Source organism: Protomyctophum bolini (genome assembly GCF_963924005.1).
Source record: "Protomyctophum bolini genome assembly, chromosome: 4".
Taxonomy (NCBI): domain Eukaryota; kingdom Metazoa; phylum Chordata; class Actinopteri; order Myctophiformes; family Myctophidae; genus Protomyctophum; species Protomyctophum bolini.
In genome coordinates, this window is record NC_137865.1 from 14,548,883 (window position 1) to 14,567,440 (window position 18,558).

The 18,558-nt window shown below is 40.5% G+C and overlaps 1 protein-coding gene across 1 annotated transcript in view; it reads left to right on the plus strand.

The window, feature by feature from the left end:
* sv2bb (synaptic vesicle glycoprotein 2Bb) overlaps positions 1-14,322 on the plus strand; it is a 30,091-nt gene extending 15,769 nt beyond the window's left edge. Inside the window, exons 5-14 of the mRNA XM_080761124.1 lie at positions 1,391-1,524; positions 2,160-2,249; positions 3,010-3,123; positions 3,478-3,566; positions 4,031-4,106; positions 5,171-5,259; positions 9,636-9,769; positions 12,254-12,454; positions 12,931-13,090; positions 13,788-14,322. Of these exons, the coding sequence (XP_080617250.1) occupies positions 1,391-1,524; positions 2,160-2,249; positions 3,010-3,123; positions 3,478-3,566; positions 4,031-4,106; positions 5,171-5,259; positions 9,636-9,769; positions 12,254-12,454; positions 12,931-13,090; positions 13,788-13,971 (1,271 nt within the window). The 3' untranslated portion in view covers positions 13,972-14,322. The remainder of the gene's footprint in view (positions 1-1,390; positions 1,525-2,159; positions 2,250-3,009; positions 3,124-3,477; positions 3,567-4,030; positions 4,107-5,170; positions 5,260-9,635; positions 9,770-12,253; positions 12,455-12,930; positions 13,091-13,787) is intronic.
* Positions 14,323-18,558: the final 4,236 nt, after the last annotated feature.

The window sequence follows — 18,558 nt, forward strand, 5'->3', positions numbered from 1 at the left end:
TGCACGCTTTTCTCGGAAAGTAATGCGCTGTCCGTGGTGTTGAGCAGATCGCCGATGTTCAGAGGTCTTTTCTGATTATCAGGTGAGCGCGATGGGAACATTGGCAATTTAGGCATTTTATAGGCATTTTCTACACTACACACACTACACTATTTTCTAGCTTTCTTGTATTGCTGAACATCCCAAAGTAGTAGTAGCAGCTATTAGCATCATTCAGGTGATTGATTTTTACTGTTCATTCCAAAATGGCCTGTGTGCACATAGCCCATTGCTCCAGCCACTGAGGAGATCGCAGGGAGCAATGTCGTTGCACAATGTCTGATGACATCTCTCTCCCTCTGCCACCTTTCCAGCCAATGACAATGCAGAATGGCACACCTTCCAGCCAATCACAATTTGCGTCCTCACTTTTCCGTCCTCACTCTGGACGCGGGCACATGTACGCATCAAGAGACGCCTAGTCCAGACGTCTCTTCACGGCTTTAAACAGCTGGTGGATGGAAATGACGCTCGTGCGTGGCTTCAACTTTAGCACCGGCAAAGCGTTTCCGTTTTTTTGCTGACGCTACAAGTTGCAGTCGCGCGCTAGCGTCATTTCCATCCACCAGCTGTTTAAAGAGACGCCTGGACTAGGCGTTTGACCCTTTTTATGACCTCTCTCCCTCTGCCACTTGTGTGGCACACCCCTTATGAGATGCTCAGCCAATCACGACAGAATGACACAGCTTCCAGCCAATCGCAATTTGCGTCTTCACTTTTCTGCCCTCACTTTTTGTACCCACTACTAAAATGATTAGTTTAGATATTGGATTATTGGCTCAGGAACGCAACAAAAATAAATCTGTCAATTCAAGGTTTCATGCAGGGGTGAGTAATTGATAGAAAAAAAATCTGAAAAATGTGTTGCATATGCAAATAAAAACTGAAATGTTTACTAGTGGACAAGAAAACTAAAAGAGATGTAATTTTATGTTTGGATGCACATTTTATGTTTGGATGCACAGAGCCTGTAAAAACACATTTGCCGACAAAATCAACTGTAGATTTAGTTGACTATTCTCTTATGACATTTAAGGGCTGTATTTTGCGTGTCTTATTCCCTAACTTGAGTAAACTAAAGACCTGGAGGCGTGATCAATGCCATTTGGCTATTCTGAGTGGCCAAAGAGCATTGATCACGCCTCCAGGTCTTTAGTTTACTCAAGTTAGGGAATAAGACCTGGTACTTAAGACACGCAAAATACAGCCCTTAGTCGGCTAAAACTAGACCAAAGCATTTCAGATGACTACAGAAAACTAAATAAAATGTTACTCAAAAGACTATGACTAAAACTAAATAAAAAAATGTGCTGTCAAAACCAACACTAGTGTGTGCATGTCTATGTTCCAGGCTGGGGCTTCAGCATGGGTACAGAGTTCCAGTTCCATAGTTGGCGTGTGTTCGTGCTGGTAGCAGCGCTCCCTGCCATCGCCTCCCTGGTGGGACTCATGTTCATGCCTGAGAGCCCTCGCTTCCTCCTGGAGGTGAGAGACCACTGTGCCCTTGTTGTGGCCTGCTGCAACACATATTGATTCACTGCTCTGATGCCTATTGTGCATTGATTGATAAAAGAAAAAAGAAAATAAGTGTGTGTGTGTGTGTGTGTGTGTGTGTGTGTGTGTGTGTGTGTGTGTGTGTGTGTGTGTGTGTGTGTGTGTGTATATAATTTTTGTTTGGCTGAAAGATCCAATCCTTAAACATACAGTAGTGTTGACAACGTTGCACTGCAGGCTTATGCACAAGCTTTAATGTAATTTAGATAGATTTGATATTGTTGGTTTACCTATGATCCTAGATTTGTATTACCTCATGTTTATCTTGTTTACTGTAAGTCGCTTTGCTAAATGCTTAAATTGCAAATTATAAATAATATACATTTTAAGATGTCCAAGTAAACTGTTCAAGGATAGGTGGATGATGTCTTAGGTGCCGCGCAAATCTGCTATTTGGAACATCATTACTTCATTCTGACATTTTGTCTGTCTCAGAATTACATGACATAATGCATAAACAAAAAGGTTAATTAACATTTTTCACTTTGTATGCACGCGACTGCATGTGTGTGTGTGTGTGTGTGTGTGTGTGTGTGTGTGTGTGTGTGTGCCCGTGCGTGGAGCAGAATGCCAAGCATGACGAGGCTTGGATGATTCTGAAACAGATACATGACACTAACTGGAGGGCCAAGGGACAGCCAGAGAAAGTCTTCACTGTGAGTACATGTACAGTAGAGGTTACAATAATATACAGTAGCTATATTAACCCATTCAATCCAGGAAAGCATCTGTGACATTAGGAGCACAATAAGTGTAACCACTGTTTTATAACTTTGGCTGTTTTAGAGAAATCGTGGAAATCTTTGAATATATATTTTTAAAGTGAACATTTTGAACTCAAATCGTGATCAGATTCAGTGTGTAATGCTTGGTGCAGATTAGTTATTGTGCCTCCTGGTGGCAGAAAATAAAATAATGCAGTGTACCAATGCATAACTTTGTGGGCTAAGTGCTCACTCTGTATATGGATACTTAAGGTGCTGTAAGTATCTTTGCAAAAATAATTGTTAAATATATATTAAAATACCAGTTGTAACCATTTCTACAGTATTTATTCTGTAACAGAGGTCTCACCAGGTCAGGATACTAATTAGATCCAACTAGGAGAGAGAACAGGATAGCTTAAACAGGATAGCTTACAAGGTAAAAAACACTCCATAGCAATGATTATAATTCCGAATGTACTGTAGATAGATATATAGAATATATTTATTTTTGAACAAAAAAACATTTTCAACGAAGAAATATCACTTAAACCACCTTTAAACATGCCTGTTTTGAGCAGGCTAACTAATAGTGAATAACCACACCACCACACGACTGTGAGAATGTTATTTCAGGTGACCCACATTAAGTATCGTGTACATGTTGAAGTCCACATGTTGCAGTAGTGGTGCTTATGTTGTGTTATTTCAGGTCACCCACATTAAGGCTCCTAAGACAGCAGAGGATGAGTTCATAGAGATTCAAACTGCTACTGGAACGTCTGTCCAGCGATGGGCAGTGCGCTCACTGACACTCTGCAAACTGGTATGTATATGCAGTGGTGCTTCTCAACCTTTTCAGGCCGTTAGATATCAGTAGAGATTATGGTGGGTATCCTTTAGGATTATTAAAGATCCCTCTAACAGTCCGCAACAGAAATGTGGACCTCTATGGGGACCTACCATACCACCACTATTTGTTGACGAAATCGACAGTATATTTAGTCTCTGTTTTAGCCATCATAGCTTAGTTTCCATTAGTTTTCCATTTAGTTTTCGTCAAACAAGGTAGTCAACAAACATTTTTTGTCATAGTTTTAGTCGACGAAAACAACACTGCTGAGACTAGGATATGTTATAATATCAAAATAATTTATTTTATCCATCTATTTTTTCCCAGGTATTAAAGAATGTTGCGTCACTTCTGTCCGCTGAGCTACGTTTTGCTACTCTCTTCATGGCCATCATCTGGTTCTGCATGGCTTTCAGGTTCGTTTATGGAACGGGTTATCAAAGTACTTTTACTTTTGTACCTACAGTTTTCATTACCAATCCATTATGTATTGCATTAAACCAAATACAATACACAATGTTAATGAAAATACAGACAGTAGGTAGTGGTACGAAATTACTGCTGTTGTAGCCAATTTGTCCAATATATTTGTATTTAGGTTTCTAAAATTAACATAAGTATAACTTAATGCATTTGAAAGTAAATAAAAATGTTGCTTTTCACTTTTCCAAAAGCAAAAAGTGGCACAATTCAGAATTGCAAAAACAAAAAATAGGTCATTAATTACAAAAGAGGATAAAATACTAATAGATAAGCGGTTTCTGCCTGACAGTATACACTATACAGTATGCAATGTGGCCCTCTGGAGTGGAAATATAGTGGCCCACCCCTGGTATAAAATGTTTATTGTGGTCTCCACTGTACTACCCCTGTGTTCCAGTTACTATGGCCTGTCTGTGTGGTTCCCTGACATGGTGAGGCACCTTCAGTATGAGGAGTATGAGGCCAAAGTCAAGGTAAATACAAAGGTAACTACAGCATGTGCAATGGGGCACAGAAAAAGTACCAACTATTAACAAGTAAGATAAACAGCAAGCACAGCCACCACATTACACTGCATTAGCATATGCTTCATTTCTACTTTCAAGTTAGCAAAGGCTCTTGATACTGTGTTCCTGAAGGGTAAACATGAACAGTGGGCACCTGGTATTTCTGGGCACCTTTTAAAAATATATTATGTATTATTTCAATACTTTTGTATTATATTGACATTTATTTTACGAATGAGGGGCCAAATACTATATATAATTACATTTAAGGCCCAATATTTCTACAAATTGCTAGCCTGGCTCGATCCAAACCTAGCACTAGCACTTTGAGATTTGCAAGAATGTAAAGTGCGTTATAAATAAAATGCATTATTCATTTGTTATCATTATTAAACCATAGACCCCACTCTGAGTGGACGCTCCAGTCTGATAATCAGGCTAACAAATCGCTACAAAACCTGTGATATCAAGTCATTTTGGGGATAAACAAAAATGTACGTCATCTTGTCCCTAACACAAACATTAAATCCCATTAACAATAAAGAGAATTTAACATTTGTTTTGACACCGTTTGTTCTAAGCATAGCATGATAAGAGCACCCCTCACTTCACACGGGTGGGATTTTTATATTTTGGAAAAAACATCACAAACAACGTTGAGGTGCCCACAAGGTTTAGGTGCCCAATGGACCTGTACTCTCCTGAAGTAGCCTACTGTGACCACTCCCCCTTGAAAACATAGAATGGAATGAAATGAAATGTTTACCAGGCTAGGTAGTTACACATACCCACCATCTTCTGTAAAGTAACTAACCTGCCAGCATCTACCTTACCTTAACCAGACAACATCCACAGGCCACCAGTTAAACCGAACAAAGTGAACTAATTCATGCATCTAAATTCGAAGCAACTAAAGCATAAAACTACACCTGATTTATACTTGGTGGTCGATAGTCGATCTACAAGCTCAGTTAGTTCTACTAATGCTTGTCTTGTCTGAACATCTGTCTTGTCTGAACATCTTTATCCAGATATTCCACAAAGAGCGAGTGGAGGGCTTCCATTTCAACTTCTCCTTGGAGAACCAGATCCATAGAGAAGGAGAGTACATCAGAGACAAGTATGCACACCTCAGCACCGCCATGGGACATAGATTTACTGCAGGGCCTTTAATTCAGGGCACTCCAATTAAACATAGATTTATGTATGTTTAATCATACAGTTATGTTTAATTGGAGTGCCCTGAATCTGAAGGTGCAATTCATTCATTCACCATTATCGATCGATTGAATAAAAAATGAATTGCATCTATTGATTTTCTACCTTATACTCATTTAACATTGAATGTGTGAGAAAGATTAAACAACAAACACCACTGGTTTCCACTTTCTGGCTAAGAAAGGGTCTTAGCTGTAGTTCTGTTTACTGCAATGAAAACTATTCCAGATACTATGCGAGTACTGTGAATACTGTGAGTTGACGTTTGGCTAAAGTTGAACTGAGTTGTGATTTTGTGCCTGGGCATGCTGAGTGCTTAAAACATGCACAGCTCTCAGTGTTCTCTTGACGACACAACCAGTGTGTCCTCTCTATTATTAGCAACGTGGCGAGCAAAAAACAAGCCCACAAAAAGACAGGTGTATTGGGCACACAGCCTGTCTTGCACCTGCAAAAACTAGGATATAGTCAGATATTCTTGTAGCAGTCTTGTTTGATACCACAATGACATTTTTTATAGTGTTAACTTTACAGTAACAATCAGCTCAGTGGCCTTCTGGTTCGAGTGTCCCCTGAGACTGGGAGGTCAGGGTGGGTCATACCAATGACAAAAAATGGGACCCAATGCCTCCCTGCTCAGCACTCAGCATCAAGGGTTGGATTGGGGGTAAGTCTTGCGTCAAGTATACAGTACATCAAGCTGCCTCACATTACAGAAACAGGAGATAGGTTCCAGACCGGGGCTGACCTATAGGCCTCACGGCTCTTACTACTTCCTTACAGTAACCAGTAAGACACCTGAGGGCAAGAAGCGACCACGCCCCTTTAAGGCGGATGCGTGCACGTCAGATCAACATATGGAATAAATTCCGTACTGGCCATATATGGAGTGTGTCTTGAGTGTACAGAGTTTGATGTGGTCAGATCAACATATGGAATGTCAGAACAGGTCAGCTCCATATATGGAGATATAAGGGTGGCAGCGGGGGCAGTATCTTGAGTGTACAGGGTTTGATGAGGGCCCAGTTAGGGCCGGGCCTTCATTTTCCGGCCTGATGACAAAGAACTCTAGTGTGGGAGCAGGGGCAGTGCATTGAGTAGGGATGGAGCTCGATAACGGATACCCGAAAAACTCAGATAACAAGCTTATTGATTACCCGTTATCAATAAGCTTTGGGCTGATCAAGCCTGTTATTGAGCATAGCGGCCCATGACGTCATATAAATGTAATCATCCATGCTGGCACAAACATGTCGATCTAAAAGTGTATTGATACCTGCCAACCAGCGCTGTCTGGGTAAACTAAATTACTCTTTTAAAATGATGGTACTTTAATATTATTTTATTCGTAAAAAGGTCAATTGCCTTCAGTCTGTTAGAAAAGTATTGAATTTGAAGTCCCTAGTAAAATATACTGGTCTGTTCAGAATGTATTGTCTCCCATCTTTCCACTAAATAATAGAAAATGCTCAATAGTAGTCTCGATAAGAACCCGGCTCGATAAGCCTTGTTGTCACGGTCGATGGCGTGACGTTAGGCCACAACGTCACAACACCCTATAAATGATGGCGCACAGAAGCATTAAACAATAATACTACAGGTAAATATCTCATACTAAGTATCTCATATTGCGAGTAAGTATTTAGAATCATATATCAAGGATGGTACCTAGATATCACTGGGCTCAAGCCACTGACTAGTTCACAGCTCCCTCCCCCCAGCGCCTAAGCAAGATACAAATCCCCTAAACCACAAGGCCTTTCCAACACATCCTACTGACAGCCCCCTGCAAGTATAGGAGATCTCAGTTACAAGCCTGATCGATAAGGTACTCGTTATCAATACAAATTAACAAGCTCCATCCCTAGTCTTGAGTGTACAGGGTTTGAGGAGGGCCCACGTAGGGCCGGGCCTTCATTTTCAGGCCTGTTGAGAACTCTAGTTTTCGCCGGCTGCCGGGCACGGCTGCACTAATAAAACTTTGTGGCAGACCCATCTAGAGTTTAAATGGACATGTATCAGTCAAAAGGGAGACATGAAAGAGGAAGGATGGATGGGGAAGGATCAACATATGGAATGTCAGAACAGGTCAGCTCCATATATGGAGATCTAAGGGTTTGAGGTCAGATTAGATATAGAGTTGCAGGCCAACACACTGAGGACATCAGGGATCTCCATATATGGGCTTAATATTGATGATCCCTGATGATGTCACGATATGACGGACCAACCATCCAACCGACGGGAAATCTTTTTCATAGTAAATGCGCAACAAGTATCACATGCGTTTTATGTTTATGATTAAAACCAGTACAGCACCTCGTTACAGTAAAGACAGGTGTCTGAAAGCCATAATGCATTCTCATTTCTGTTGTCACACAGCAGCATGCTACTCTGGTGTGAAACATTTACAATTAGCTAAGTGGTATAGGCAATTATTCACCGATATGGGAATTATCTGAATAATAAGCATCAGATTAACTTAATCACTATACATTGAAGGAAATAAACCTCAAGTGGTTTATGCTTCATGTTTGTTAATGTTATCACTTAATTCTGATGCTATATACGGTACTAATACAGTATATTGTATGCCGTCATGCAATACTTAAAGGGAGTGTACAGTGAGCGATCATGTTTGTGTTTAAAAAGACAGTAATCATTGCTATGAGTGTTTGTTCAGTAGCAGGAGTCTTCCCATCTCTCCAGCCTACAGTACCATCTGCATACCAAATGCAGGCGGAAGAACCACACAAATATAATTTACAGGGGGGGGTAGCGGTGGGTCAGGGGTAGAGTGGCCGGATGGTTCCCAGTTCGAACCCGGGCTCCCCCAGAGTTAGTGTCGAAGTGTCCTTGAGCAAGACTCGGAACCCCTATTTGATCCCGATGAGCAGGTGGGTGCCTTGCCCTTGCATGGTTTCTGCCGCCATCGGTGTATGAAGGGGTGAATGTAATGCACAATCTATGTAAAGCGCCTTGGATAAAAGCATTATATAAATGCACCATTTACCATTTACAGTACTGGCTAAAATGTTAAGTGTTCCAATTCAAAATGTGTCTCCTCATTTTGAACAATATCTCCCCTGGTTGGATAACTTACTGTACACCGCTTTTAAATTCCCTTCTCATGATGTGGGTGAAGTCGGTAAACCCTTGAGTGGGTTTAAGAATGCTTCCCCTTCTGAATACTGTCAGTACATACAGCCTATACAGTATACAACACTGTATACTACTGAAACTTCTATGCCAAATACACAGATTCAAAATGGATGTAATGGGCCTTCCTGTAGCAGAATGTAACCTTTCTAACAAGTATTCTGGCCAACCACAGAGTGTTTAACAAGATGGGATCCCCTAGTTAGACCAGGCTAATGTGGCCAGGCAAAGGACTAACGACTAACGACTTCACTTATTTTCAACCCATCTTCATAATTGGTCCTCACTAATGTGCCAGCACCATTTGTCTACTTGGTCTGTGTCTCAGAGGAAGGCTGTAGACAGTTCAGAAGCATGCCTACCAGTGACATCACTAATGGGGATTCCAAGTTAATAGAAACTGTAGGCTTTCTATTCCTGGAATGTCAGAATGCTATAAAATGGAAGGCATTCAAACATTTAAAAAAAAATCGAAATATATTTTTTTCAATCCGGTTCCAAAAAAAACCTGACTTGCAACAATGTCACTGGTAGGCGAGTTTATGGAGTGTCCACAGCCAATCAATTAAACTTTATTTATAGAGCACAATTCAGACAACAAGTGTATAGTTCAAAGTGCTTCACAGAAAGAAAAAAGAAAAGAACAAGTAAAACAGTAAAAGTCATGCAACAATCTAGGGCTAATGCTAAAAAGGTGTGTTTTAAGTAGGAAGTAGGGAAAAAAATAATTTCTTTCATGAGCATTAGGACCAATTATATGAGAATGGGTTGAAAATGGGTGAAGTCGCCCTTTAAGTGTCTCAGGGACACTGGGCAGACATGGGGCAGGCTGGCTGTCAAATGGGTCACGGGGACCTTCTGATTAGCAGATGGCCTCCCTCTACACACTCAACCTCAATGCTGTATGCAGACAAAATAAACGATCCTGTCCATGACACAGCACAGCACATTTTACAATTACCAAGGAGGTTGTCATGATGCATCCGGAAGAGCCACAGTACACCTCGTGTCCATTTTGGTGCTGTGATTGTCAAAGCCATAGAAGCGCAGTCTCCATGTTATCTTTGTGTGTTGGTGTGTTTGTGTGTGTGTGTGTGTGTGTCATCCCCACCCCTGTAGGTTCATCAAGCTAGAGATGAGGTCAGTGAAGTTTGAGGACTCACTGTTTGAAGATTGTTATTTTGAGGATATCAGGTCAACAGATACAGTATTTGTGAACTGTACCATCCGGTCCACTGAGTTCTACAACACAGGTAGGTGTCATGTACATGCAGTAAGTTCTACTTTAGCCTCAGTACCAGGCTTTCATTTTTGTTGGTGACAAAATTGAAAGCCTGGAGGAACGCATTGGCCGCTCTGGTCTAAAAGTGGGAGTCAACCCTTCCGGGTGGGCGTCGCTCCAAATTATGTGACGTAGCGCTGCACTAGGGGGGAGAGGAGGGGCCGGGGGTGACGGACAGATCGATGAGATCCAATCAGGGCGTGCGCAAATCTCAGCCGCGACCCGCCCCTCTAGACCAGAAACCTAACACGTTAGCTCAGGCTAGTTCTACTTCAACCTCTTTGGCTAGCAAAAACAGCTGATCTACATGTACAAGCGTGCAATGCGTCACATTATGACACACTGCAAGCTTGTAGATCTGTACTTGTAGATCAAGTATTTAAGCGGTTAGATCTAGCACACTGTAAAATCCTGAGCGTTAGTTAATTCAGAGTGAAAAATCAACCCATACAGGTCAGTGGATACGGATAGGTTAAGCAGGTGGATAGGGCTAAAGTCTGTTGTTTGAGAACAGACCAAATACCCAATCTGTTGTCTCCTACCTACAACATTACTGAGAGCAAGGGGTTAGAAGCCAGGCATCAAGCAATCATTATTAGATTAGCTCAGAGGACAGAATTTAGAATTAAGAGTCATGTTTGGCACCATGACAGTATCGCAGGGAGTAACAGCCAAACATTTCATTTTTCATTTATTAAACCATCCAAAAAAACAAATTAAAAAAAGCCCCATCTGGACACAAATCAGCATCGCAATTATCAAGTCCTGTTCAATATGATTGAAACATGATGGAAATTTGTCACACTGTCATTGACTACATTATGTTTCACTGATAAAGCATATTGAAACTGGACTGCATTGCAAAGCCACAATACATGTACTTGGTACACAGTACATTGTCGAGTAGCTCAGCTACTGGCTCTAATGTAAACCATATACAGTAGTACTGGACCATACATAAGTTACTGTAAGTAACTGTATACAATAGTACTGCTCTACTGCTCTACAGTAGGCTCTACTGTAGCCATACAGTAGGGAGCTGTGCTTTTCCGCTATCTGCACGTGCCTTGCTTTGCATGTGAAAAAACTAAACAGCAATTTGCTGTGGTTTTAGGATTCTCCAAATCCACAACTCGATCTGGCTTTCGATTTTAAGGTCACGATCGAATTTCATTGTCAATTTAAAATGTTCTAGTTCTAACTCAAGCTGTTGAAAGGTTCCATAGTGGCTCTTCTTTTACATAACTGCAGGTGCCATTCAAGCGCTTGATAGTAATTGAACTTTTGATTTAAATTCAATTAGATTTTCTGTCATTTCGATTGATGATAGATTTATTTCTCTTCCTTTTTTGTGTGGTCATTATTAAGTTGTTGATTACACAAACTTTCTTATGTTGTTGAAATAGGTAAATATTTAAATCCAACACCTCTAAAAACATTTATTTAAAAGAGATTTATTTGGGGACCAAATAAATGTGGGGACCAAATAAATGTGACTTCCATACTGTATGTACTCCAGTGGAAACACAATGCTACACATTGGATAACACTTATTTATATATGAGGGATTTGAATAAAAGCTGGCAGAAGCATGTGAAAATCCTGTAAGCTATTTACACCTCTAGCAAAATTAATAATATTTAATAAAGAAGTTTAGCAAAGGCTGCAATTTTCAGTGGAGTAGCCATGACAACACAGGCCGATATGTTACTGGGCAGCAGTGGTTCTTAAAGTGGGGTCCAGACTCCCTTAGTTTTGTTGACCAAGACTAAAAGACTAAGATTTTGATATGTAGTCAACTAAGACTAGACTAAGAGTAAACAATTTCAGATGACTAAAATAGTCATCTGACAAAAAAAAGACTAACTAAATCAGAATTTGATGTAAAAAGTAACACTGCTTTAAAGACATGCAACTCTGAAAGTGTACAAATGCATTACATGTGGGATAATTTCACGCCCCCATATTTGTGCCCATGGAGTGCACAACTTTGTGCGCCAGTTCAGGTGGCCAAGTCATACACCGTGACGTATGCGTATGCGGAAGTGCCGTTCACACCTGTGCTTTCTCGCTGTGATACGTTGAAGACCTCTGCGTCTTCAACCCAGCGTTGTGGGGTCTGCGACTACTGGCCAATCACAGAGCGGCTTCCTACATTGCTCGAACAAGGGAAAGGTACCCAGCATGGACAAAAGACGGTCACCACAGGGAATTCCCACAACTGCGTTGAAACAACAACATCACGGACGCACTAGGATTATCTCTCTCTCAAAAAAAAAACACAGAACCACACGGTCAGTAACATACGATATACACAGAGAAACAACAACATGGACGGCATGGCATTAGTTGTGAGCGTGCCACAGGCGCACCAGATTCTACTTTTGTACACTCACAGCACGCTCACAAAAAGTGTGTGAGCATGCCGTTTACTTAATTGCGTCGTTTTCTGCAGATCTATGGAAGGAGAAATTCATCGATTGTAGGATGGAGAATTCGTCCTTCACCCACAACAAACACGGCTGCCACCTGGACACTCTAGAGGACAACGATGTTCTCATTTATTTGGTCAGCTTCCTGGGGAGCCTGGCGGTGTTGCCTGGCAACATCATCTCTGCCCTCTTCATGGAGAAAATCGGCAGGATTAAGATCATAGGTGATTGTTCTTTTAAGTTTTCAGTTTGTTAAAGGTTTCTTTGAGTGGGGGTCTCGCACGAACAGTTCACCCGTCTTTATTTTAGACATCAGCACAGGGGAGAGAACACTTTTTAAATTGGTTGTGAAAGGATTCTGCACCAAGTTATGAGTTTCTTTTTTTTGTACTCAAGTTTGTTTGCATGTATTGATGCTTAATTATAATGCCTTTGAGCTTTTCAATGTTTATTTAGAGGTATATAGAGAAATAAAATACAGCTCACATCCACTCACTGAAAACCATGTTCTGAGCTGAGGTCAGAATCCACAAAGAATAAAGTCTGCACACTGGGTTAAACAAATTGGACGTGACGTTTCGAGCCCACCAGCTCTTCACCAGAGATGAGCTTTTTAATATTTATTTACAGGCATATGCCTTGTTCATAATGATCACTTCCTATGTCTCTCCCTTCGTCTCCCTCTCCTCCTACATGACAGGTGGCTCCATGTTGATCTCAGCAGGCTGTACATTCTTCCTATTCCTGGGTTTCAGTCAGTCAGCTCTCATCGCCCTGCAGTGTCTGTTCTGTGGTGTGAGCGTGGCTGCCTGGAACGGCATACAGGTGGTCACCGTGGAACTGTACCCGTGTTCCAAAAGGTACAGTATACAAGGATTGTGAAATTCCAGTGGTTTCTGAATTTCAGCCATATTCCCACTCATTAGTCAGAGCGGTGGCTTCTTGTCTTTAAGGAATGAAACCCTAGGCTGATCTTTTAGTTTATTTTCCTCTAGGCTAATATTATGTTAAAAACTGCAGAGGGGTCAAAACATGGCACTCTGACCTTACAATTCACTGCACTCTAAGCAATGCAGCTGAACATAATGCCTCTGCAAATGACAAACCATTGCAATGCAATGTATTTTGGCACATGCACTCTGTAGGCAGGATGGTAACCAGAACCGGAATGGTTGCCATCTCGCCCCCACTTTTTCCCGCGGACCACTCACCCCCAGCGGTTCTTGTAGACTTGTTTTACTGAGCTTACGTATAGGAATAGGGTTAGGTATAGTTTTACTGAGGTTAACATTAGGAACAAGGTTAGTTTTAGGCATAGTTTTACTGAGGTTACATTTAGGAATAGCTGATAGGCGACCGTTCTGTTCCAAATTTCTCCATCAATATAGTAGTGTGCAATGAGTATTTCATTTCTTTGATCATTTCAATGGACTACACTGACCATCAGTAATGACTGCACATCCATCCACAGAAAAAGTAGAAGTTCTCCTTTTAACATTCTTGACCATAAGTTACCTCTCTCATTTTCTTCCTTTGTGAATCTTCTCCCTCTCTCAGGGCAACTGCGTTCGGAGTGCTGAACGCTCTGTGTAAACTGGCGGCCGTGCTGGGCAGCTCCATCTTCGCCAGCTTTGTGGGCGTCACCAAGGCCGTGCCCATCCTGCTGTCGTTCACCGCCTTGGTCTGTGGCGGCCTGGTGGCGCTCAAGCTGCCCGACACCCGAGAGAAGATCCTGCAGTGAGGGTTCAATGGTCAAAGCCAAGGTCATGTTGGGATGAGGGGTGGGGATCAGACATGTGAGAGCTATACAGCAAAAGTAACACCCCAATCTTGCGAAGTGTTTCAAACATCTGAATACTGCTTTAATGATGCCATATAACAGACTTCACCGGCCAGCACTCGACCAGACAGTACAAAATGGGCAGCTTAGTTTGCATTATCGTTTATAGTAGAATTCAGCTGGTTTGTTTTATTTCAAGTATTTGAAACATTTCCGCCACAGGTTTTGCGCGGGTGTCAAGAGAGGGGGAAGGGATGATGTTTACGTAAAGCAGGGGTCTTCAACAGAATCAACAGGGGGTCCTCAGAGTTACTACAGGGGGGGGGTCCACCAAATCTTTGTGTGAGAAGAACTTTTTTTTAATAACCACTTGAATCGTAGCATGCCTATTCTGAGGGGAACATTAGCCGAAAATAGCAGATCTACAAGCTGAGCTTGTAGATCTGCTATTTCAGGCAGAGGGGAAAAAGAGCAGACCAAGTACAGAGTGACTAAGCAATGACTGTTTAAGTGGTTAAATTGTCCAACATACATTGATGACAGAGCCTTCAAACAAGTCTATGAAGTATGAAGCAATCGATAAAACATATGAAAAGTTTAATCTGCAACACAATTTTATACAATATGTAGTGGGGCTACATCTCTCTCTCAGCTAAGGGGTCCTTAGCCTGAAAAAACTTTGAAGACCCCTGACATATGTTCATAATGGCGGTTGGTTTAGGTGTGTGGACAACATGTAATACATGTCATGTATTACAGGTTGATGAGTAGAATGACGAAAGTAATGATGATTGAAAAAAATCATTAATTTTCTTGTGTGAATCCAGATTGAAACAAGTTTCCATGTTGTTAATTTTAATTCTGCCAAACTGTATACTGTAAAATGCTTGAATTTGTAGGTTGTGGTTGGTGCATTTTCAATTCTCCCTCCACTGTGGCAAGGGAACAAACTTTGGCAGACTTTTTTAGAATTCTGCAAATCTATTTAAATGGAACTGATATAATTCATTTTATCTCGATACCAGACACTTTGAACATCCCCCATCAAATCTATGGCCATAAAATGATGTGACCAAAAATGGTTCAATTGTCTTGTAACCATTATATAGTATAAATAGCAGATGTCTGCTTCTGGTTGTTTGAAGTTAGTTCTGTTGCGTTTTTAATGATTCACTTGTTGTGGAGACCTGAACAGATAACATTCCCTTGCTAAGTTGCTATGTTTTTATCAACTACGTTGTGACTTGCAAACAATTATATATATATATATATATATAATATATAATATGGGTTATAGCATTAGTAAATAATTATGAAAAGATTGAAAATGGGTTTGTCACAGAGGCCAAATACAATACTTACACATACGTACCACAAAGTGTAGAGTAGACAATCAACAGAACAGTCATTTAAATGCATCTGTTCAAGAAATATTAATTCATCTGAATCCCCCTCACAAGGCACTCAAAATAATGGTTACAACAATTTTGTTTTTTTGTTTGCGTAAACTGCGCAAAGAGACCAACATCTTTCCATAAAGGGTAATATCTAGTGATATCATTCACGCACCTGTCTAAATTACAGAAATATATGTTGCCATTTAGAATAGATTAGTTTACACTGTCTTATGCTGCACTTGTGGGGTACAATGGGGTATTTTCATACACCAAGACTTTCTACAATGTTGTAAGATTTTTATCCTCTAATGCCCTCCTGTCAAAATCCCTAAAGTCTACATCAAGTTTAGCTCCATCATTTTCTCTCATCTCCCTACTACATTACCTCCGGATCTTCAATGTATCCGTTTCATTTATCTCATCTATTCTTTTCCCTTTCACTTATAAACTTCTGTAGCTGTAAGTTTTTAAGTTCATCCTCTCAATACAAGAAGTTGACCTGCAGGTCCTGAGAAAGAAAAATGCCATAATAGTGCCACCTTGTGGAAGAGACCGACAATCACAGCCGCTGGTTGGCAGTGGTGGTGATTTTTTTTAAATTATGATAATAATCTAAATCTGCAAAGTAAATAGTAAATTGGTACAGAAAATTGAAAGTAAAAAAAACCCTCAAAACTACAGTACTTGGTTATTTCTCACCACTGCAGGTTGGGTCATCTTAATGTGCTTGTGTATGTATTGTTGCTGTTCACCACACACACACACACACACACACACACACACACACACACTATGGAGGCTATGCACATGACATCGTTGTACCCGGAAATTATGTGGTAATGCCTACTGAGTGGCAAAAAAATGCTTTCTGGCCTTGACAGACCAGGCAATCAAACAGAAAATCCTATCTGATTGTATTAAACATTAAACTCACCAACATTACATTACAGACGGAATGCTTGAACTATCCTTTTTCCATCTGCAAAGTTTGTTTCATAAACATTCACCATAGACATGTAATGAGCTAGTTTCCGTCAAGAAATTCCATGCAGGTGATTTTTCCAAGTGTCAGAGTTTGTAAGTGCTCATTTTCAATAACGCAACGTCCTGCTGCCTCCTGCATTATGCGATATTTAGAAACAGCTGGTACACAGGGCCCTTGAGTGATTTCCAACGAGCGCTTCCAAACTCAAACGCTCCATGCTGCTCAATGTTTTACCACTCAATCTATATGAGGGGGGCGTGTCCCGGTAGAAAAGTGATGCATGTGCATATACTCTCCATTACATTTAACTTGCCCATAAATCGTGCATTTTTTACACCATGCACTAGACGTTTCCACAGTATTCTTTCGAACAAAACTTCACACACGCACTTGTCTGTGATTTTACATTTTAACCCCTCAAAAAGGCTTCACGTTTAGTTTTCCGTTTAAGAAACCTTATTGTATCTATATGAGAAAGTTTATGAGAACAAATATATATATATATATATAATAAGGTATGGGGAAATGCTCTAGTTGCATTTGAATGCTCTAGTTGCATCACTGATGCGCACATTCCTGTCTGTGTGTTGTTATTTACGACGGTTCGACTGACTGACTGCATGTTTGTGTGTTCTTTTTCTGTTATGGGCTTAATGTTTCAATGTGTCTTTTCGACATGGTGTGTGTTGTTGACTCGTTTTTAAATATCTTGGACCGGTTTCCTTCGAAATCATAGTGCCCTTTGCTAAGCCTGATTTATACTTTTGTCGTACGACACGTTCTACTGTATGATGCATTCTTCGCCATGCAACACCGTCGTATGACATGGTATAAATTAGGCATGACCCATTTCCCAAATGCTCGACAGCTGGATTCACACAGGTACCAAAATACCTACCAAAATTAGTTTCCAACTCTTTGTGGCATAGATCTGTCCTATGGTTGTTGGTAAGAAAACACATGGAATCTGAGTTAGGCCTATCAGACAGAGAACATTTCTTTTTTTATAGAGCCCTACGAATGCCAGATTTGTGTCCGATGCCGATCCCGATAATGTTGAAAAGATAAAAAATAAATACATTTATGCCCTATTCAAAAGATTTAAAATAAAATGCTGCTTGTAGAACGACTATTTTGGCAAAAACAAAATAGGGATGCCAGGCTAGAAATCAGGACAAAGCGGTTGCATAATTTCTGATAATGGTGTAAAAAAAAGTCAAATAATGGCTGGTGTCCCAAATATTGGTCTCTAGCTTTTCTCATCTTCACTGATTAATGTGTTGCCCATGTCTGTTGTATTTTCTCAGTGTGCAGAGCAAGATATGTTACCACATAATATGCCATGTCATTTCTGTGGCCATTGAAATGAACATTCCAGACAGGTGCTCAATAGAATCAAGCTTCTTTAGCAGACTGGATAAAACATGCTAAATGCTCACTCATAATTTCACAGTTCATCATTAGTCCCATGGAACAGCTTCGATGTGGAAGCAATATTTAAATGTAGTGAATCTTTACTTTTATATTGTACCATAAGGCAGTGGTACTCAACCTGTGGGTTGGGATCCCCATGGGGTTCCCCACATAATTTAGCTTGTAGATCTGCTATTTTCACAATTTTTATCTTTGAATGCCCAGCCCCTACATTCCAAGTGTGGAAGAGTGGGGGGTCCCCAGTTCAAATAGAATTGAAAATCTGAAATGGTTGAGAACTACTGCCATAAGGGATAACAACCACATTATGTTCAATACGTATTGTATTATGTCTTTATAGTAATAATTCATTTGATCCTTACAGTCCTGTTGGTATGCAGGTCCCAGGCTCAGATGACCTCTGAACTGTGTTAAAGTTCAGAGGTTAGTTATTTTCTTATTTATTTTTATTTTATTTTCTCGTTCAGATGCTCAGAGAGGAAAAGCGTGTTTCTCTGCCAGATTTGTCATCCACACATGCAAGGAGTAAAATAATTTGTATTAATTTCTTTTTGACTACGTATTCACTAAAACTCTCAGAATTGTAGTTGGATTGCCAAAGTGAAGCCGAATATCAAGGTCAAGATCTATTGGTGCAAAGCATGTCCTAAAAGTTTGTGTTGTCGATATTCTGGTACCACACTGCTCCATTTGTATAATAGTGAAATGGCTTATTATGAATACAATGTGTCT